Genomic DNA, 23,238 nt, shown 5'->3' on the forward strand with positions numbered 1-23,238 from the left:
AAGGCGGAGTCGCTGCGCTGCCGCGAACGGCGGGCACAAGAGCCGCACTCAGCATCTATCTAACTTGGCACTACTCCGGCTAACTCGGCACTCCTCTCGGTCTATCTCGCAAGTCTGGCGCCTCCCACCGGCAAGTCCAGCTGCACCCCTTGCAGCTGGGGCAATGCGCAACATCTGGGTTATAGCCCAGAGGGGCAATGCACAACATGTGGGCAATCAATTAATCAACTCACCAGGCTAGCGGCTGATGGCGGCTGATGGCGGCTAATGGCGGCTCAGCCCGGCAAGGCGCCCAATTGTCCCACGGTATCAATATTGTCCATTTACTAGCAATTTTCAGAAAATACAATGGAAAAAGTTCAAAAAATACACAAAAATATATTTCTAAAAAGTCCAAGAAATACAATAATATAATACTAAGCATAGTCCTCGTCTTCGTCGCTAGCATTCCCATGCTCATCTTCGTCATCCGTATCAACCCGCTCATCCAGCATAACATCGGCACCGACAGCTGTATAGATCTCAAAGACCTCCCGCTGACCCTTCTTGCCCCGGGCCACCTTCGGTCTTGTCATCGTGGCCTCCGCTCGTCGTGCCAAGTTGCGATACAGGTCGGCGTGCTTGGTAGCGTAAGCGATCGCGCCTTCCGCTTGTTCGCCCCCCAGTTCGCTGACATTGATCTTCTTTGCTCGCTCGATCCATGCATTTTCTTCCGCAGCAAACGACAGAGGTATTCGTCCTGCCTCGGCAGCAAGAATGCGAACTTCTTCTTTCCACCTGCGCATTCGAGCATACGACTTGGCCCACTCAATTCGCAGCGCTACACAAGGAAGAAAACATCAGTAAACATTACACACGGCAGCATGTAATGCACCTTCTTCGACAGCCTCGGAGGTGTCAGCTGTGTTGCTCCATATCCAGGAAATATGCCGACGGCTCTCCCCGTGCTTGAAGAACGCATTTGCTTCTCTTGCGACATCCTGACGATTCGACCGGTCGATGGATATTCCCTCTATCTCGTCCTCGTCCTCGTCAGCCTCCATATCCTCGTTGTCCATTGGAAAAATGCTGGTTGGCAAGACTGGCAAACCAGCTCGCAGCAGTTCAGCGTCGCGGGCTTTCTGGGCACGCTCGGCCTTTTGACGCTTCTGGTAATCCCGCTGCACCTCCTCGGGTTCCTCCATACATCGGATATCACCCTTCTCCAGCTTCCGCCAAGACACACTCTTTTCGTCTCCTTCCAGTGCCACCAAAGCGCGCCAAGCATTTTGATACTTCTCTGAATGGAGTAGAATTTTGCGCTCATTCTGGTCTACAAGTGTTCGCGAACGAGTGTTCATCGCCTGGGCCCGCGAGTTGTTTCTCTTGTAGGTGAGGAGTCGAGCTTTGACATGTAGCTGAAGCTGAAGACTTGTCAAAGCAGAACGGCACTGAGCCTCTCGCAACGCGCGTTCAATGTCGATTAGTCCATCGCGACAACCGCCGTTACCGCGTTCCAGTCGTGAAATCGCGGAAGGAGGAAGAAGTGGGACGCGTTCGGCAAAAGTGTCTTGAGGAAGCTTGAGTGCTTCCAAGGCTCGCAAGGCGGCGGGGGTGTATGTCGATTGTAGCGTTCGCAAGCGCTTAATGGCTCGGTTAAGCTTCCGACGCTGTCGGCGAAGGCTGATTCCTCCAGATGTTCCTCGCGTCTTTTTCAAATCGACTAATCCTCGAATGCGGCGCCTAATACGCATCAGTAGTGAATTCAGGAATTGAAGAAGAGCACAAACTGGTCGGCCTCAGCGTCCAATAAGGCGACAATAAACTCCGTGGGCGAAACATCATGAATGGGAATTAGCCCAGCTTTCTCTTGTTCCGCTTCTTCTTCTTCAAACATCTTGCGGACAGCGTTTTCAGTCATACCTGTTGAATATAAGGCATTAGCGCTCCGATTAGAAAAACCATACCCTCGGACTTTGATTCGTAGGGATTGGGCTTGGAGTTATCGGCCTCGAACTCGTCAACCTGTTGCTTCCACTGAAGAGCCCGATCTGCATGACCCAAAGTCAGGGTCTCGAAGTCCTGTTCTTGCTTCTCGCACTCCTCTATTGCTCGATCCATTCGGCGTCGCAAGAGTAATGCTAGAATGGCCATAAGCCTGGGGGCGACAATTGACAATTAAAGCGTTGCCTACCTAGTCCCAAGGTCTTGAGCCAGTTCCAAAACGACCAATGGTCATCGAGTTGATCCCATCGAGACCCTGGTCCACAAACTCGAGTGCTTGCTGCGATTCCACCAATCATACTCCACGGACGCTCGATACCCTCCCCATCCGTCATACCCGAACCCAAGATCAAGAGCAAAGAGAAAAAGATCTGGCACAACAGCAAGTGCCCTTTGATGTGCATCTTCGGAATGGCGAAGCGCACCATCATCAGTGCGAGCGACAATCGGACCATGGAGGGCAATTTGGCCAAGCGTTCGAGTAGATATTTCATCCACTGACAAACGATGTCATACGAAATCAGCTTGCGCAGTCGGGAATCCAAGTGGCGCATAAAAGAGGCAAAGATATAGTCCATGTTGCTGTAACTGTTGAGATACAGTTAGAGAGCTCGAATGAAGGTAGAAGTAATACAACTTACCGCTCACCCGCTTGCAAATCACCCACTCCATTGGGCAGCACGAACTCATGCCGCGCACAGACACCCATGCCGACACCGGTCACACTATAACCTCGCGAAAATTTGGAATTCGCGTGGTCAAGGGCCGCAAGCCCGCTACAGGTGCTCATCTGAATACAGTCAGTCAGTCTAATGCATTCTGAGGGTAAAATAATATATTACCTCCTGTTGGTCCGTCACTGTCGATAGATATTCACGATAAGGTTGCCATTCTAGCATGTATGCCCAGCCAGTCCCAAGACCTGGGTCTCGCAGCTCGTTGGAAATAGCCCGCCGCTTCAGGCGAAAACAGGCGTCTATAGCAATGAACATTATATATAAGCATCTGAAGAGTACATCAGAAGCTAGAATTGCGAAAACAAAAGCAATTACTGGTCTTCTGGGGGAGCATTCTCCCATCCTTCCGGTAAGTTGACCCCAGGCCGCGGACAAGCGGGACAACGGAGCGCAAGCTCTCCAGACCCCGTTCCCATGACCCCATAGGTATCATGACCGCGTCCCATGCGCTTCAGCAATAAGAGGTGTCGATATTGACGAGATATTCGCATGAAGACTGAATAACGGTCTGGGGGCTTGATCCCCGTGCCGTCCGTCAATGACTCCAGTGTCGAGTAAAAATCGTAGGGAGTCGTTTTTGGCACGCAATGACAAGTAATGAAACCTATCAAGGCAAGCAAAAGTAGCGCACGTTCGAGGGGATGTTGTCGTCGCAGGATAATAGCCAGCCTTTAATAGTTGCATGTAATTCGGGTCACTTCCCCGCACACCCACAGAAGTCAATGGCGACTTCGTGGATGCCGTTGTCGGCGATAATGACGAAGTCAGCGGGACCTATTCTGGGGAGAGGACACAACTGCCCGAGTGGGTGGCCGAAATGGATTTGGAGCCCCAAGTCACGAAGACTAGTCCGAATAAAATAGACGCCAGTCCATTTCTGTTACAAAAGTGTTCAGTTTTATCGCCAACAGGAACTGAAGAGTCGTCTCACTTGAATGAAATGGGTGGGATTGGTAGCATGGGTTTTGACGCAACACTCTTGGCAGAGCATGCAGTCGCCATAGCAGACTTCACAGCGATAGATCGCGTCTTCAGAGTTCCCACCACACAAGCCGCACGAGCTAGACAGTCTACCTCGTCCATCTCGCCACAACATCCCTTGGATAAACTTGTCTCGAAAATTATGGGCCCAGTCGTGCATAGCCTTATCCTGGCGCTTGTCAGCCTGCGACAGAAATGCAGTCCGAAACTTTACTCACGGCAGGCTGAGAAGCGCGAGCGGAAGCTGAAGGCGCGTCGTTTGTTGGGGTGTGAGGATCCTGGGCCATTTCATATCTCTCGGGTTCTTCTCCAGGGAGGGGAACTACGGGTTGTTGGCGCTCAAGATAACTGAGACGGGGCGCGTTTGACAGGAGAGGCAGGGGAAACGAGAATGGTTTCAGTATGGACACGTCTATTGTCGTTGGTGACGCGATGGATAGTGGTGGGAAGGGGAGCATTTGGAGGTGCACCGACGAGATCTTCGATTGGTGTCGTGTGATGGCGTACAAAGGGTGCAGCTGCTGTGGCCCGCCCGTTTGTGAGAGGGTGGTGCCATACGGGTAAGATGATGTTGTGACCAAACAGTCACAAGGGTGACGGCGCGATTGGGAGCTCGCAAAAAAAATAGCTGTATAGCGTGACGTGTCACCCACTTCTCATATTTCGCTCTTAGCCACTCATGATGCCTGCAGCCACCTACTACAACGACGTTGACGAGTTCCTTCGTCTCATCACCTTCTGCCAGGGGAGCAATCACCGTTGGGTAAAGTATTCTCAGTCTTTGCCGATGTCAAATCTCATCAATCGTCAGCCCATCTATTTTCGCTATCTCGTTTTCTACCCGACAAAGAACCAACCCCGGCTTGTTATGCTGCCACTTCTCAAAGCTGTGGCGTACGACGATCTTCCTCCCACCCCCGATGATATATGTGTCGACACTCTTGCGAACGCAATTGGAGAAGTCTGGAAAAACTCTCCCTTGGAATGCATGGACTGCGTTCGCAAAGGGTGGAAGCGCTTTCGACCTGAAGACTATCCCGGCGAAGCATTCACGGTGGTGACCAGCTGCCCACACAAAAGCGTCCCGTCTTCCGAGAACGGCCAGGAAACCGACGACAAGTCAACGGACAGCCACGAGTCAGGGCTTTGCGAGGCCGAAGGAGACGAGGAGGGAAATGATGAAGCCGACCGCACCCTGAATCCTAACGACCAGGATGACCATCCCAATCATAGCATTCAAGAGCTATGCGACGGCCTGACTCCATTCCAGGGCTCAGTAGTTGTAATCAAACACAAGACTGTCGACATTGGCGGGATCCCCAGTGACCATTTACTCGACTTGCGCATTGTGGATATGCTTCCGATGGATATACCGGTTATTCGTACCCTTCTGCGACAGTGCGTTTTTTCTTTTCACGTTCCAGGCCACACTTCTAACCTGCTTGGGACAGATATTGTCAAGACCAGCTTGTCCAGATCGGAGAGCACTGAATTGACCAGCGCTCATTCCGTCCGCTCGCTTACTCTTCTTGTTTTGCTCGCTTTTCTCGCTCATCTTGCTGATCACCTATCTGTCCACACTATTGTCACTGTTTTGCTGTTTTGCTTTCGCTATGTCTAGCTACCATCCATTTCTCTCCGTCGCTTGTTTGGTTTGCTTACTAGGACTGTACTGTACTATTGCTCGCGCTGTGATTTCTAGAAGCTCCAAGAATTTTATTACGTGCTATACTAGTTAGACGCTGAGAGAAGAGTCCATGGCGCCTATTTTACGTGCTAGACTAGTTAGACGCTGAGAAGAAATCCGCCTATTTCACAACGCCAAGTCCGATGGTGGCTCGCCGTAATAGTAGCTGAGTATGAGATTATTCAGCCAGTCCACAACGAGCGACTCCGACTCACCGTTGAACAAGCCTTTTAGCTTCAGCCACTTCGCTTTCGTCCAAGTTGCAAGGGCAGCAACGTGGGAGAGTTAGGTAGATGTCATCTGTAAGCATTTCGGAATCGGGGTGCGCGGATTCGGGGAGTGTGTGTTTAAGGACAATAACATTGCCAAAGGCAGGACTGAACGACGATGACTCCTGGTAGTCCAAGGCCGCCACTGCCGCGTTGTGCTGAACTTCGAGCCAGTCGTCATCGAGCGATGCTTCCTCGATGGGACTGCGTCCTGCTTCGAGAATCGACCAGGCGCAGCGCTCTTCGCTAAACATGGCTTTGACGTCGAGCCATTCATCCCATTGACTATCCCCTGTTTTCCAGAGTCTCTCAATTGAATCAGCTTGGAGGAGGGCCGCGACCGTTGCAGGATTGGCGGCTATCATCCGGGCTATGGCGATGCGCTCTACACGGCCGTCAAGATGCAAAAACGAGGACGTGGATCTGCGCTGCATAGTCACTGTCGCTATCATTATTAACCAAAATATGCAGTCCAAGACATTCTCTCACGCGTTTTCGTAGATTTCTCCCTTGGAAAGGTCGTCGACAATAGCGTGCGCAGACGACGCGTCGGTCATTGACTGGGACATTGAGATGAAACCAAGGTAGAATTTTTGGGCGTAAGGGTGGTGGGTTATAACGCGTAAGGGTGGTTGTAACGGCGTAAGGGTGGTTGTAACGGCGTAAGGGTGGTTGTAACGATAACGGCGGTAACAGAGCAAGCAAGGCGAGGAATCGAATCGTGATGGCATTATGTTAGGTAAGGAAGGCAAGCCCTCGAAGCCGTGCGCAGTGTCGTGCTTGCCATGTCATATGCAAGAGTGCCATCTCGCGATGGTAGATTCGCCTGTCCCACCCATCCCTGTCATCCAAACTATCGTGAAACTCCTTGAGTTTTGCCCAATCCTGTGTGGCTTTCACCAGCTCGCCCTCCAATTGCTTGAGCGCATCCTTCCTCGACCAGGTATTCACCCAGTCCCGATATTCGTCGTCCAGCTCCCGCTCCTGCTTAAGCTTGAGACCATGGACTGCAATTTGGAGCTCGCGGACGTCTTGGAATTCGCGCTGAGGTGGGTCTTCGAAATCAGAGCTGAAGTAAGGAGGAGGCAAGTCGTAAGGATAGAGGCCCTTGACTTTGCCTGCAAGCGCGCGACCGAAAAGTGGGTGCTGTTGTGGCCAGAAGAAGCAAGCCTGTTCGAGAAGGGCCGTGGGCAAGGGAGGTGTATACTCCAAGCTAAGCGGGATTTGTTTTCTACCACGTTTCTTTTTTCGATACGCTGCTCGGACAGCGAGGCCGCCTACATTCCTTGTCAGTAGCCATCGCAAAACAGGATTGAGCGGTTACGCACTTGGAGGTCCGCTCATACTTGTGGCTATAAGCCCTTGCTGCCTCCCGTTTCTCTTCCTCCGTGCTGTACTTGACTGGCCGGGGCATTCGAACGGATGGGGGTCGATGGATGGTCAGGATAAGCGCGTGGTGGAAGAAAGATGCGATCACCTGACAAGCGTGTCAAGGGCCAGATAGGCGGAGAATAGATCTGGGATTAACATATTTTGAAGTTTTGAGGCAACCCCGCGTGTTTCGACACAAAACAGAGTACCATTAGATTCGTACGAGCAGCCCCTTTCGGACAGTATATATCTTGATAGTCCGCCGAACTGGAATTCTGACCAGTAGACATTCATTTAAGTCGAGGTTAAGAACGATTCGGCAGTGTTCCCCCTCTCACAACTGAAAAATCTGGATTGCTCCCTCCAAACGAGTTTTGACTGGTACCCCCTGATTTTTTCCAAGAATACTGGGGCTGGCTTAGTCTTTCAAATGCACATTTTTCCTAGCCCCAGAGGTGTGTTGAAGTCGTCGAAATATTTTTTCTTCGTGATCCCAGATTTTCAGCAGTGACAGCTGATCGTGCTATCGGCTTTGGCACACCTCAAAAACAACGGATGACACGAATTTGCTTCCTAGCCAAATCTCCGTAGACCGCATTCTATTGGTTTCTCATCCATAGATGTCTGGCTTCGTATTTCTTTCTTAAAAAACACAGTATTTGGAAGAAAAAACCAAGAAAAACCAAGAAAGTCGTATTGTGAGCATGAGCGGTATCTAGCATCTACGATGGCAATACAGAAATTTGCTGCTGGAGCCGTCCAGACAGGCAACGAAAGCGCATCTCTACGTGCCACAATGCCCCACCAAGCACGACTAGCCCGATGCGAGGAGATAAACGCCTCCTGGCTAACTTTGTAATGCTCTCTAGCCTTCAACTGGAGCTCCGGCATGTCCTTGTCGAGTCCAAGACCGATTGAATTCATCTTCGCAGCCTGGAAAGCACGCGCGAACACTTGGCTGTACTGGCTGAATCGAAGTTGTTCGAGTTGCTCGTTTCCAAAGGCATCCGCGAGATAACGAATCTGGTCGATGCTATCCTTGAGCTCTTGAAGTTCCATTTCCATGGTCTGACGCGAATTCATAGCGTCGATAGGGACGCGAATGAGAGACTTTTCTGGATCTTCGTGTGCTTCAGTTTCCATTTCAACGATATAAGCTGAGCGACGAACCTGGCTTCCCGAGCGACTGTAGGTTGAGTTCGGCGAGTTCGATTCTTTTGAGTGCGGCCTCTCGGTTGCGCTGTTTTTTCTGCAGAAAGGGTTCATACAGCCCATTTCTATTGTCGTTAGGATGTGTAACGCACCTTCGTAGGTAAGAGGTCGTGGCTTAGGTCGCTGATAAGGCTTGGGTTTGGTTTTTGAAGGTGGTTTCGTAGGCGAAAGTAAGCTCTCTTGAGAATGGGTCAAGTGCTGGAGACGGCAGCCACGATAAAGCTTACGTGCCGCGCCACGTGAAGCGGGCTTGTGAGGCTTGCTTGGGATGACACCAGCCACAGAGGAGACTGGTTTTTTGGGTGTAGAAGGCTCTGGCAGCGACTGCATAGCGAGGCGTGAGGAGGGAGCGAAAAAGAAGGGAAGGGAAAGAGTTAGACTGACCGTTCGGCGACGAAGAAGGGCCCACGAGGCGAGGCTTCGGGTGGTTTGAAGTCAGATACGTAGTTATGGTAGTGCCCATAGGGCGGCGCGGGCGAGATACAGAGTTTTTGCTGGGGTCGAGTGACAAGTGTGACGCACCTGTCACTGGCTTCTAGCTTTTTCCTGGTGGTCGCGATGTAGTAATCGTGGCCTCACTCGTTCCTTCCTCTTCGCCTTCATGTCTCTCAATGCAATTGCGTCGTCCTCCTCCTCTCTGTCCTCGACGTCAGAGTCCACTTCTGGCTCGTCTGGCTCGAGCTCTAGCTCCGCGGTCTCTGTCGAGCCAATTTCGCGTCGGGTGCGCAGATTCCTCTCTTCAATAGCTTTCTGCGCTGAGCTAACTGTTTATCTTCCAGCGACTCGATAATCTCTCTCCGACTGCCCTTCCTCCACCGATAACTACTCAGATTGCTCTGTATTCGTGTCACTGTGGCTTCGCCGTTTTCCCCACCTTCTGTCTCGACCCTCTCTCGCCCACTCTTCGAGCTTCGGCTCTGTCCTTGGAATACTTCGAAGTTAATCCGGTCCCGTGTCGTCACTGCGACAAGTCAGCTCAGCGACACCCTTCCGCGCCAAACCACGCCTTTACGGTCCTTTTCGATTGTCCCCATTCCACCACAGACGCCAAACGTCGACAAAACAAGTCCATTGAGCTTCTTCTGGAGCATACCAACACCGTGCTTCCGCCATGCCGTGGTGATGTTGTTGTTTTCAAGCACCGTCTTGTGGAGAATAGCGATGTGTCCAATGCCGACTTGCCTGTAGTCGACGTAGAGAGGGCGGACCTTCCCGTCATCCAGGCCATCGTTGTTGGGTCAGTATTTTCGCTCAAATGGTATTCGTGGGACTGATAGCCTCTATAGTCTGCTTAAAAAATTGGCGGAGTCCAAGGAGGGGAGGTTGTACTTCCGTCCGACCGAGGAAGTTCTCGCGGCATGGTTTGCCTCAGCTGACCCGCCGACTCTGGACACACTCTCGTGGGACGTAACGCGGATGGAGCGGGTATCTTCGTAGACGTTTTTTTGGTAGTCGGAATCAGTGCGCAAATAGTATTTCTTGACCAACGCAAACGTAAAATGCTTCTTTGCTTCGGAATTCTACCTCGTGCTTATCTCTTTCTTCTCCCCTCCATGAGCCGGCCTGCTGCCACTGCGACGACCAAGCCTTCCGTGGTCTTGCTGCTCTGCCAACCTCCTTTCCACCCTGACTCGACCGACGAGCAAGACCCACGCGATGAACCGTTGTCGAAAGGTTTCTTCATTGTGGTGTTGCAGGGGCAGAAGCCTGGCGTTTACATGAGCGCGTGAGTTGACGATTGGCATTGTAAGCTCTGGCACTAACTTGTTATTGACTAGGAAAACGGCACGAGCTGCAAATGCTGGCTCAATGGGAGCTTGGCGTATTCGTGAAACATGGGTCGAGGCTTTACAGCTTTGGGCATCGTGGTGCGGACAGGAGCATCCTGTTCATTCGCCAGATGATCCCAGTATCATGTTCAGCATTGGGTCACTTCCACCACCGGCCGACCACGATCACGCTCCTCTATTCCCGCACTCGTCTGTGATCTCCTCGCTCGACGAACTCCAGATGCCTATGCCATCGTATCCTCTGCCTACTCGTCGCACTCGCACAGCGCGATTGATCCAACGTCTCGAGGAATTGGCCGCCCAAAGAAACAACGAGAGCGAGAGCGAGAGCGAATGCCAGAGCGAATTCGAATGCGAGGGCGATTTGCGAGTTGACCTCTCGTCAATCATCACCAGCACCAGCACCCTCTCCTGCTCCGTTGTCGGTTCCCGGTTTAGTGGTCCCCCGCCAGCCACTTGACCGACCCCAGCCACTTGACCGACCCCGCCACCCTGCACAATTCTGGACTATCGAGCATAGCGGCTTGTTGATGGGTTCATGGTATGCTTTCAGTCGCGACGCGTTGATGACTGGTCCTTATCGTATTTCAGGATGGAGCTGTTGGGGTGTTTGGACATGTCCAATACGTGGGGCCGTCATACTCGATTGCGCGGCTCAGAGGACAAGCGTCAGGTTGTCGCTTGGGCTTATAGCCTGCCTTTCGTCTCCACAATGCCTGGAGATTTTGGGACAAAAGATGCAGCTCCTCCTTTCACGCACCCTCGCGACTCGCTCGTCGAGCTGTTTTTGTAATATTCCAGTCTTTTTCTTGTTTTTTGTCAGTGGCTCGCTTCAATGAATAAAATGTATTATAAAAGTGCTTATCGAATAATGCGGGTGGCAAGCGGCTTGTGGCGAAAAAGTATCGTATGAAGTAAAAAAGAAGGACAGAAGGGCGGATGAAGCGGTATGAGTAAGGGTTGCGAGGATGCGTAGGTAGCGCGGTCGCCTCATACTTCCTTTGTTGACTCCCCCTACTTCCTTCGTTGACTCCCCCCTTCACCCAGTAGTTGGTCAAATCGTCGCCCGTCCTCCTCTTAACCAATGCCCGCCAAAAATCGCACTCTTGACGAAGACTTCAAGAAGAAACCTGGTAACCAGGGGAATTTCTTTGGGGCTCGTAAAGATTTCCTCAAAGAATTTGTCGGCGAGTATGTCGAGCGCAGCCAGAGTGGGCGAAAGTATCGTCGAGGATCCGGAGACAGCATTTGGGACGTCGTAATGCCTGGTTTCTGGAAAATATCTCCTTGGCGAGCCGACCTGACGAAGGAGGTGCCGACGGATCCGGCTGAGTTGGAGGCATTGGCGAAACCGCCCGTTGATGCAGAGGAGAAAAAGCTCGAGAAGGAAACGATAGCAAATGTCGAGAAGGTACTTGCATGCACCGTTAGACACGCTTCAGCTGATCAGATGTTTTTCAGCAAATAAAGTGGTGGTTTGGGCGTCAGCCCGCGCTCAAGAAAACGAAGAATCCTTGGCATAGTGTTCTCAAAAAGCTTCGCAACCCCGAGGTACCAGCTCTTCGACGACCCACTGAGGCACAGTTCTATATGGGACAGGACAAGTTCAAGGAGAAGATTCAGAATGCCTTCGTCGCAGCTGGACACGACAAAGCACCTGTCAGCGAATGGCTGAAGCGGCGCGGCGCGATAGCCGTACAGTTACTGCAGGAAGAGAGCAGCGAAGTCCAGGAGAGAATCGCGACGGAAGCCAAGATCGCCTACGAAAAAGCGCAGAACGACAACGAGAATCTTCGTTTGGGTGCTGCGGATGATACTGGATTGTGAGTTTAGCTGCTCTATAATGTCTGGTTATTGATTGTGCTGGAAAGAGCGAGGCAGCATCTACCTCAGGTAGTTCAGCCGTTGATCGACCTTATTGCGCAATACTCGGATTGCCAGGTCGCGTTGTACTACGGCACGGTTGAAGAGTCCGACGAAGGAATGAGTGTTGTTGTCGAAAGGTAAATGGATTGTCTTATCCGAGTCTTGGCCTAAATTGATCGTGATTCGCAGTTTACATTCGCGCAATGAAGACAACGAAGGGGATTTCGCTCGACTCGACCCAGCTTCCTACGCCGAGTGCATTCGTTTGTTCTCCAGATTTGTGGCCAAGAAGTGTGAGTGCATCGTGAAGGGAGTGGACGTGAATTTATTGTTGGTCAGATGTCAAAACACAAGATGGGGCGGCGGATCCCAAAGCTGCCTCTACCTCTACCGCGCCTTCTCCAGCCAAGGACCAAAGGGAGTCGCAGTCGTCGTCGCCATCATCGCTGCAGCCTTCCCAGAGGCAAATGGAGCCGCAGTCTACAACCGACCAGTCGTCGTCGTCATCCCAGAGGCCTGTCGAGGGCGATGATCCGAGTCCAGAAGTACAGGACTCTGATTCCTCCCCAACTTCCAAGACGAAGTCCAAGAAGAAACGCCAAGGAGCTACAACCGACCAGTCGTCGTCGTCATCCCAGAGGCCTGTCGAGGGCGATGATCCGAGTCCAGAAGTACAGGACTCCGATTCCTCCCCAACTTCCAAGACGAAGTCCAAGAAGAAACGCCAAGGAGCCAACGTCGTTGAAGGAGAAAAGCAAACCAAGAAGAAGCGCAAAACCACGACGGCGGGGGACGAAGAACCAGAGCCCCAGCCACGCGCGCCATCTGTCGAGTCTTCGCCAGCCGGGGCAGATACAGCAGACACAGCAGTCGCAAAATCTGGTATATTTGCTCGATTCCGCAACCCACCAGGGCCGCTGTTACAGGCACATCTGCTGGCGATGTCGGCTACCGAAAGACGCGCGAGAATCGAGCGTCTTTGGTACAACTCTGTGGAGGAAAATGAGCGTGAGGAGAACCTATTGCGCAATCGTGCGTGGATGAATGGCCTGAAATTGGGAGAAACGAGCTGGGCGGGGGCTGACAAGGGGGCCACCTATGGGAACAGGCAAGCGCAAAAAATCTGCGCAACGGAAACGCAAGAAGACTGGAGGAAATGACTCTGACTCTGATTCGGAGTCGGAGAACTCGGCTGGGGAGCGCGACAGCTCGGATGAAGTGGACACCGGTGGAGCCCGAAGCATGGGTACAAGGAATCCACGTCCCGCGAAGAAGGCGAAAACGTCCAAGGAAATGGTAACGAGCGATGGGACATGGGCAGTGGCGGCGCTGAAGGATCACCTCATGTTGTCATTTGAGGAGCCGGACTGGCCGTCGATGGTTCAGTGCTGGCTGCAATGGGAGGAGCTGAATGGCTTCGTAATATCGGTTAGTGCTAATAAGCAAAAGAACTCAAGACTTACAAATTTCCAGACTGATTCGCTACCAGCGGAAAACCGACCTAACCAGATCCACGATTGGGTCGCACGTGGCCGTCGTCTGAACTGGAAGCCATCTATTCCGGATGCAACCGAGTTTGGAAAGAAATGGCGAGTTTGGTGGGTGGGGATTTGCCCCGAGTGGCGAGGAGAAGCTTTGGGAAGAACTGCTGATGGTGATTGGTCCTGCATGGACGTCCCAGGCAGGAATGGTATGCTGAATGTGTTGAAATGCTTGGTTTGGTGGGGAGAGCGAGAAAAGGAGGGTGATGGTGTAACGAGGGGAGTGGAGACAGGCGGTGGAGGACGTGTCATGGGCTTTGATGGAGATGATAAGGTCAGTGCCCTGACAACGGGGATTCAACGACACTTACTGTATGTCAGCTGGAAACGCAAGCGGGCTCCAACCACTTCCCAGTCAGAAGAGAGGCAGGAAGAACTACCAGTGGCAGCGGTGCAGGAGGAGCCGCGGGAAAGGATGGAACCGGCAGAGTCGCGAAAAGAAGGACTACGGTCAGCGGGGGCAGCGGCGGAGGAACGGAAAGGAGGAGGAGGGACAGTGGGGCGGGGGGGGCAGAAAGCAGGCAAGAAGCAGCAGTCAGGCGCGCGAAGCAGCGCTAAGACCGCGAGCTCAGGCCGCCATCATCGCAGGTAAGAAGGAGGATAAGTAGATAATGTTTCTTGCTTAAGTTGTTTACCAAAAAGTATTGAATTGACGGCAGCACTTATATCATCAGTGATGACATCGACGACTTAGCCCATCAATAATGATGGCCTAGTGATGGCCTGGCGATGCCCTGTAGGTGGTTGGGTTAGAGCCCAGATATTGTGCATTGCCCCGCTGGGCTATAACCCATATCTTGTGCGTTGCACTAGGGGTTGGAGCTGAAGTCCACCGTCAAATGCAGCCGTTTAACGGTCCCGCTCGCCCGCGCCAAGTCCCAACTCGCCCTCCTCTTCAATAACGGCAACAGCGCGTCAAACGGCAAGTCCCACCGCCATTGCCCGCCAAACGAAGCTGCTTGAAGTGGCCGAATCGACCCAACGCGAGCGGCTCCATCCGCCCGGCCGCTCTCCGGCCCAATCGCTGGCGCTACGAGCTTTACGGGGCGACAAGTCGCAAACAAGCTGCAAGCGAGGTCAACATGGACAAATAGCGGCTGGATAGCAAAAACACGCACCTTTGGGGCGGGAACATCTTTGGCGACGACTGCAGCCACCCTCCAAAGCTGGTTAACGGTCAGGGACGAGCACGACCATCGCCGCTGCAAGATTGGTCAGTAAACTCCATACCCACAAGCCAGCACTCACCACCGGGTTGGCCAACCAGACACCGAGCTTGACCCGCAAACAGGTTCTGACTGCGCAAAGTTTCTGGGCTCGTTAGGCCCAGGGTTCGCGGCCAGGGCAAGGAAACGCGTTTGAAGAAAATGGGGGAACCGGCCGGACTGGGCCCGCCGATCACACGTGCCCGTTAACCGGCCTTTGATGCTGCTGTTAAAAAAATGGGTACTATTTGATTGTGCTTGTAGTGGCTCCCTTCCACTTCCGCCACATCCCACCAGCAGCCATTGCCGCCCACGGCCCGCAAACAAGCCGTTCTCCGTCTACAACTCGTTGGAGCTTAACAACTAGCAGCAACCCCAGACCCCAGACTCCCGAGTCTGCGGCCCGGGACCCCGGCAGCGCCGAACTCTGACTCGCGCGTTGGGTAGCCGTCATCTTCGCCCGCGCGGGCCAGCAAGCTCTGGCGCGACAAGTACTGAGTCTGCTACGGGACGAGCCGAATGTTCAAACGGGCCACTTTGGCTCGGCCGTCGCAGCCTGAAACGAGCAGGTAAGTCTGAAATTCCTGTCAGTTTACCCGCACAAACTTACTTTAGGCCGTAGCTTCTGCGCCATTTGGCGAAGGTCCGCTTGATCGACGCGGAACTGGCCCAGGCTGGGGGGAAAACCAGCCCGAAGCGGCAAGACCAGTCGCTTCGCAAACAGCAACGCTGGCCGGTTAGTCGAATTGCGGGAAACAGGGAAACAATGCATTTGCTGACTATTGTGTAGATTCCACAGATTGGCCCTGGCGAATGTTAGCACGACATCTCAGGATGGACAGCGCGAGTGAACAACTGCGACATAAGTAAGTCAAGCATTGAGTTGGGAACGAGAAGCTCACTATTTCTGAAACTACCAGCATGCAAAGATGCTTTCGATGCCGCGGGATTCGTGCTGGACGGAAGAAAGGTCCCGCTGGCCCGCGCAACCTCCCAACTTGCCCTCCCGGTCAATAACGGCAACAGCGTGTCAAACGGCAACCAGAACCAAGTCCTGCCGCCATTTCTCGCAAAACGAAGCCGCTTGCCCCGGCAGCAAGTGGCCGAATTGACCTCACGCAAGCGGCTCTATCCGCCCGGTCACCCTCCGGCCCAATCGCCGGCGCTGTCTCGCGCGACTGCGAGCTTTACAGGGTGACAAGTCACAAGCAAGCTGCAAGCCTGAGCAAGGTCAGCAAGGACAAATATCAACTGCAGAGCAAGAACTTGCACTTTTGGGGCCGGAATAACTTTGTCAACGACTGCAGCCGCCCTCTCTCGCCAAAATGACGCCATTCTGCTGGTAGAAGCTCGCGATTGCGGAAGGAGGTGCCTCTCTTCATGAAATTCGATGGCCTGTGGCCCATACGACACATAGCGCAGCAATTCCTGCAGAACCAAGACACACGCTTGCGTACAGCACTCCTAAACCAGAAATGTCATGAGGAAGGGAGTGAACGGCCCCGGAGGCGTGCTGGGCACCGTCGAAAGGACAAGGCAACCAAAAAACCTATAAACACCGCTGAAAATACTGAACTGGATGACACTAACGACCTTTCCGATGCCCGCGGCCAGAATACAGCTGTGTCTTGACGGCGGAAGCGTGTTGAGATGCCTGCTGTAGGCAAAACGAGTGATGAGGAATACGATGGGGAGTCTGAAGAGCAGCAAGAGATGGTGTACTCTCCTCGCCGACCACTGGTGCGGTTTTCAAACCTCCATTATCATCGTCTAACTGGATTTTAGCCCAAGAGAAAGGCAATGTGTAAGGTGTGTATGATTCACTTGTTTGCTCTTGTCTCAACCTTCAAGCTTGTCTTGACCGATGACGAGCTTGAGGACGATACCGAACCATGGAAACCACCAGTAGACGAGGAATGGCACCCTGAAATTCAACGTGTGAGTCTTGCCTTTAGGTCATCATTGCCCAGCCGCTGGAATATGTCTAGATTATCGACGAAAGCAAAGCAAGCTATGAAAAGCGCCAAGGTAAACAGAAAGAAATCAACCAATGCCCTCTGTGCGATGACCCCATCCCGTCAATACATTCCGCCGAGCTACAAGGCCTGTTGTACCAACTTAACACCCTCTCTCCGACATCACCACTCTTCCCCGCAATTCAGACTGCGCTCTGCAACTACTTACGGCCCGAACCACCCCATGAACGCCTTCTTCGCATAGCAATACAGAAGTGCTGGCCGCTTGCCATCAACACGTTGTCGATCTGCGACACGAAATCAATGCACTGTTCCATGAACCCGAAATTCTTGAAGTAAATGTTGTCTTCCAGCATGTACTTACCGAAATCGACTTCGACCTGGCCCGCTGTAACCGTGTTTACCAATCAGATGACCAGAGCAATGCACTACATGCGACTACTGGGCGGCTCTGACATGCGGCATAGTGAGTGACTTTCTCATAGCCACCATTGACATTGCTTATGGAACTTGTCCCCCAGCTACGGACAGACCGGCTTTTTCCATATTCTTGGCGCTCTCGATAGTCCGATAGTCTCGAACGCAACTTGTTTGGCAATCCCAACCCTGCGGACGTTCTTTGGATTCTCGCTCAGTGACATAGCGAATGGAACACTGACAACGATACAACTTTCCTTGCTGCAAACACATTCCGACACCTCTTTCTGACACCATATGTCGCACTCACACTAATGTCTCAAGATCTCAACACCAATATTCACTCCATCCTCGAAGACTTGGATGATGTGCGAGAATATGGCAAGAGTTATCATCGCCTCGGTGAAGATGTCGATTACAGAGACGTTGGTCGTGCCGCAATCAAGCCACACCAAGCTTCTGATTCGGCTCTGAATCCAACGGTGTTAACCCAAGATAGTTTCCCGAGTCGAAGCAGCTGTCTGAAGACTCCCAGGAGCCAGGTCCATCGAAGCGGCGCCGAGCGCTTGAAGCGAGTCAATCAGTGCGAAATATCACCTATTTTCTATCATTCTCACGTTGCGACAGGATGTCGATGACGCAAAGCCCGACGAGGAAGAGCCACCAAAGAAGAAGGCTCGCAAGAAGAACAAGGGGGCTATCATACCGCTCTCGTTGGAAGATTTCCCACCAGTGAGTGATATTTCGTCCTTGTTTTTGCGGTTTCCTATCTTGTTATCTCCCCAGCCGCCAATCCGAGTCAAAACAGCGAAGAGAGCTCAGTCGTGCCGCAAGCCTCCCCCTGCAAACCCACCGACACCCGGAGCACATGTATATGGTATTACCTGAGCCAAGAGTAAGAAGAAGTGAAGTCAAGGAGTAAAGCTGCTACGACATGTAATGAATCAGTAATAAAAAAATTAGCCCTGTGTGATATGCCTGCCAATGGGCGATCCTGGCTTGAGACAAAATTGAAGTTTATCCTGTTAGGATATATAATTAAGAACTGTAACTTTACACACACCCCGAGTAGACTCTAATGGTTGTTATTTACGCATGACATTGGATCCAATTGCCCTATGCGACGCCATGCAGCGCTCACAAATGCGTGTAACGATCGCGTCACGTCACGTCACAGCTTTGCTCCGCCCACCATGGCCCTCTTTTTCCCGACCCGCCGAATGCCCCGAAACTCTCTCCTGACTCTTCAAGACGCTCATTCAGTGGCCTGCAATGCACTTCGACGCATTCCAGTCCTTGTAGAGGTCTAGAAAACGCGTTAAAATGCTGGGGAAGGCGACGCGTCATTGTTTGGGGAGGGGAAATACACGCGTCAAACGCGTCTGGGTGGCTTCGGTGCGTGGCCTGAGCGTCCATATTGACGTGTCTCATGTCTTTGTGGGTGTGGTCGGGTCTTTTTCCGCCTGCCCTTACCAGACCTTGGAATCGCAGAGTACTGACCAAGCTCCCGCTACCTCGACAAACTCTGGGGCCACTGTTCGTTGCCAGGTGCCGCAGTTATCTCGCGCCATGTGATTCAGGCAACGGTTGCCCAACCTAATCGATGGGGCTTCCCAGGTGTGTCCCAGTTGCTTGTACGCGGCAGCGCTGACACATCTCCACGCCAAATACCGACCACCATGCCCCTTTCTCGCCTCTCAACCATTCCCGCCTCAACATCTGGGCCCCCCCTTCGGCGTAGTTTCTGCGCTCCTCGGTGACGATGCTGCGGCGAGATGGGAATAGCAGTGCGGGTTTGGACAGATGATAGGTGCGTCACTGACTACTGAAGGGAATACACCCTGACTTGTCCTCAGCCCGCCTCAAGACCTACCACCACACTCCGCTCCAAACCCCCCGCATGCAAACACCTTCCGCGCTTCGCCGAGAATGTCCCAGACCCACCGACAACAGACTGACGACGGTGGAAGAATGGCCGCGCCCGGCCGGCCGGGCTGCAATGTGAAGGGAGGGAGGGTCCGCGAGCACGGATGGCTGGGTGATGAATGGTGGGTGTGGATTCCGGTGGTTGCGGTGCTTAGTCCTGCTTTTCTTTAGTTCTTTAGTCATATGCTGGGTGTATGTAGACTGCTAATATACAAATATATTAATGTAATTGTGGCAAATGGAGGATTGGAGTTGATTAAGTATGCCGACTGATTGCCTTGATAGCTAACTCGTATGCCAGGAAAATGTTATCAGCCGGATCACAGATCCGAGTGCTACATTTTCTGAAATTTTTCCGTGGCAGAAGATTGGGAATCTTCTGACCCAGAAAATTTCCAGAAGATTCTCAGAAGATTGATGGAAAATTCCAAATTTTCCGTGACAGAAAATCCTCGGAAAATCTTCAGAAGATCTTCAGAAAATTCCAAATTTTCTGTGCATTTTCTGGGGCAGAAAATACATTAATGTCCGTAGTGTGAGCACTTGTCCGACACACTGCAAGGACGTCGACTGAAGCAGTTGTTGATGATAATCAGAGGGGAAGGAGGAACAGGGACACTACCTATTGCTGATTCTATGCAAAAGATGCTAGCAATTACTTACCAGGCTAATGCAAAAGATGTCAGGCCCCTTGTATTTGCTGATTTTCTCAATGGAACTGATGCATATGACTAATGTTTTGACATATTATGTCAGATAAATCACCTTTTCTTCAGGCCGATGACTCGGTATATAATATTGGAGACTTGATAGGACAGAAACAAGGAAATAAATAATGGCTTAGGTAAGATTGATCTAACAGAATTCAGCTATCAAAAGCAGTGATGGCAATCAAAAATCGTTCCACATTAGTCACAATACCTTATTGCCATCAATCCCATCAATGATATCATCCCCCAGGTGCTAAAAACACAGTAATATTTCTTTAAATAATATATTCTAGGCCCTTGCCATCATCTTTTGCATTAGCCTGGTAGGCAGTGGCCATCATCTTTTGCATAGATGGAGCTATATGAGCTGACAGGGAAGACGGTGCTGATAAACACAATCTCAATGATGTTTGAGAGCCGAAACGCAGCAGAGCTGTTGGCGAAGACAGCGACGACCGGAGTAGCCGCAAGTTTAATTGGGGGGCAAACTGTCCACAGTTGGGCAGGTCTGTCGATCCAAAAAGCGTCGGGCACCCCAGGGGCTGAAACAAAGGCCAAACGCAAGAGAAACATATTGGCCACCAAATACCTCATCATTGACGAATCCAGCATGCTCACCAAACGTCTCCTTCGGGAATTGTGCTTCGTAATGGGCCAAGTCAAAGGTTTCTCTGGCGAGGCGGACAGTGGCGTGGCCTTTGGTGAAGTCGATGTCATTTTATGTGGGGACCCACACCAGTTCCCTCCGCCTGCAGATCCTACTGGGGCTTTGTACCACTACGACGACTACAAATCTCAAGGCCAGACTTTGGAATATGTCATCATTGACCTAGGAGATCCACCCAGCAGGAAGCTTACACCTTTCAGTGCGTATGTGGCACTCTCTCGTAGCCGAGGAAGGCAAAACATTCGATTACTGCGCGGTTTCAACACAGAGTTGTTCACGAGGCACCCATCCGAAAAGCTACGGGTGAAGGACGAAAGGTTAGATCGATTGACCAAAGTAACTCGGGCACGCGAGCTAAGGAAAAGGTAGGTTATAGACCGAAGTGGGGAAATGATATCTGACATGCTACAGACAGGAACGGGCGCGCTAACAGGGACAAAATATAGCCAGTGGAAGCGGGAGCTGAAGATATATTTATCATAATTCATGTACAAGAAGTGGCGGTGACGATGTGTTTACAGTTATGTATAATTGGCAGTTTGATGCATTTGGGAATGCGATCACTAAAAGACTGATGAGATCAAATGATTCGTACAAAACTACTTAACAAGGGGTCGCTAGCTGCGCAGCGGCCGTGAACCTTGCTTTGCTTAAAATAAAATTGCATGGCAGCATAGTGTATCAACACAATAAAAAGTGTAAGCAGTACATATTTAACAATTTCATGGTATGCAGATACCCAAGAGATGGACCTTGAAAATACAGGAATCATTTGTAATAGACTTTGATCTTAGGTGTCTGTGACAAGTATGGGGAGAAAATGTGGTACTAATCCAAAACCAAGAATGTAAGTGGGCATATACCTGGAAATATTGATACTTACTAAATGAAGTGAAAAAGGATTGAATGCTGCAATACAAGATCTCATATTGATATGATAAAAGAGATTATTATGAAGTTCAATCTATTGACAATATTAGAAGAGGTGAGACAGTGTGTATGTATACTAGTAGAAATGAAAGGCTGATAGGTTGTATTTATTAATGACTACGCTAGTGTATACACTGTGTTACAATTGATATGGCTAACACTGACTTGGAGGTGCACTGGAAGGGCTCTTCAAGAGTAGTGGAGATAAGATGGTAAATTGGCAGCTGCAACTTGAAGAGTGAGTGGGGACAGATGTTACTACTAGTAGTCTGGTGCTTATTGAAAAGGGACAGTGCTGTTGGATGGTACAGTTCAGAGCAAATATGTATCTGAATGGTGGAAGACCATAGACAATAATAAAGTATACTAGATACTGTGTTTCACTTAGCACTCAGGAGCGGGTAGTGGATATGATGGTAAATCAGTAATTTGAGACTATGACATCATTTGTTGACAATTATTTGGAAAAAGCACATTGATGGGAATTATGGGAATTTAGACCGGGTGGGACCTTGCAAAGCAAGGTGATGGGGTGAATTAAAACTGTGGGGGACCTTGCCAAAGCAAGGTGACTCTAGTCGCCATCCCCGTACACATATATCGGCACAAACACGGCGTCTGTGCTAGGGTGTGGGTTTAATGCAGCATACAGTAGACATGGCATTCGACGAGACGGGCATACAAAAAGAAAAATGAGCGACCTATGCTTTGACTTCACCCTCCTCGACAGCGATGAATGCGGCCCGTTTTTCTTGAATGCGAGCAGCACGACGTTCACGCGCAGCCTTGAGACACTCAGTATATATGATGTAATCGGATGAAACCAAACCTTGGTTTTGACACGACGAGCATCGGCCTGGTCGCTGAGGACCTTGGTACGACTCTTCTCCGCCTTCGCCTTGTGAATGTACTCCATCAATACGCGCTTATTTTTGAAGACATTTCCTTTGGACTTTTGGTAGAGGGAGTGATAGCTGAAAGGAGAGGAATGTGAGTCTAACCAAGTAACGAGCAAGGAAGGAAAGCACGCACAGGTGCTTGTCGATCTTGCCGGCCTCCCGGTATTTCCGCAACAACCGACGCAGAACCCGCTGCCGCCTCATCCACAGAACCTTTGTCGGCATACGAGCCTCTGCAGTACCCTTGCGTTTACCCGGTCCCGTGTGACGACCTTTTCTCTTCGCTGCCAACAATGCCCGAGTCCTTGCGCGAGAATGGACGGTCGTGGGCTTGACGATGATATCTCCATCTTTCAAAAGCTTCTTGATATGCGTCCTAGAGTTCGCATTTCCGATTTCTGCTTGCTCAGCGGGGTTGAGCCAGATTTTGCGTTGACCAACGCCCTTCACGGACGCGGCGAGTCGTTTTTGGGATCGCAAATTGACTGAAGAGTGTTAAGGAGGATTGAAGAGCTCAGATGTCTCACGTACCCATCGAGGGTGTCTGTAGAGGGGGTCAGTCGTTCGGCAAAACCTGGCGCAGGTCGTCGCACCTTGAAAGTGATAACGAAGTGACGGTCACGTCGATTACTAATCATACCCAGAACCACGTGCCACAACATGATACAACGAAGGACTTTGTGCGATGGACACCTAATAAATGTACCCAGTATGAATATACCCAGTACGTACATACCGATTGCGAGAATCATACATATGTTGTTGAACATACTTGCTCCTCCTGTGTATATCAAGTCCCAATGACCTCCAATCATTGTCCACTATTCTTGTCTATCTTTCATCCCCTTCCTTCTGCTCTCCGACACATACAAACTCTCTACTACAAACTCTCTGCTCCAAAGGTTTTTTTGGCTGTCGCCCTCGCCCTCAGCTCAAATTTGATGTCCGTTCTTGGAAGATGTTGGTTGACGCGGAAGTTAGCACCAGCTCTCCCCACAACCTAACATCTAATTGACACTCGAGTGGGGGTAAGCAATGCATGTATCGAAAGATGGGTGTCCTCGTTTTGCC

The 23,238-nt window shown here is 51.3% G+C and overlaps 2 protein-coding genes across 2 annotated transcripts; both read right to left on the reverse strand.

Annotated features, from left to right (window-relative positions):
- Positions 1–416: 416 nt before the first annotated feature.
- Positions 417–4,159, reverse strand: MIND_00421600 (CxC2 domain-containing protein; the record flags this gene model as incomplete). The annotated part of the gene is made up of 11 exons (XM_037361032.1): positions 417–820; positions 875–1,722; positions 1,770–1,902; positions 1,947–2,120; positions 2,174–2,571; positions 2,625–2,773; positions 2,826–2,988; positions 3,036–3,389; positions 3,431–3,597; positions 3,652–3,870; positions 3,920–4,159. 11 exons carry the CDS (start codon positions 4,157–4,159, stop codon positions 417–419), a joined length of 3,249 nt encoding a protein of 1,082 aa, XP_037221324.1.
- Positions 4,160–21,969: 17,810 nt separating this feature from the next.
- On the reverse strand, positions 21,970–22,829 carry MIND_00421700 (Ribosomal protein L19; the record flags this gene model as incomplete). The annotated part of the gene is made up of 5 exons (XM_037361033.1): positions 21,970–22,053; positions 22,098–22,242; positions 22,301–22,652; positions 22,699–22,711; positions 22,761–22,829. 5 exons carry the CDS (start codon positions 22,827–22,829, stop codon positions 21,970–21,972), a joined length of 663 nt encoding a protein of 220 aa, XP_037221325.1.
- Positions 22,830–23,238: the final 409 nt, after the last annotated feature.

This window comes from Mycena indigotica (genome assembly GCF_014461135.1).
Source record: "Mycena indigotica strain 171206Taipei chromosome Unknown Mind.scaff0004, whole genome shotgun sequence".
Lineage (NCBI taxonomy): Eukaryota > Fungi > Basidiomycota > Agaricomycetes > Agaricales > Mycenaceae > Mycena > Mycena indigotica.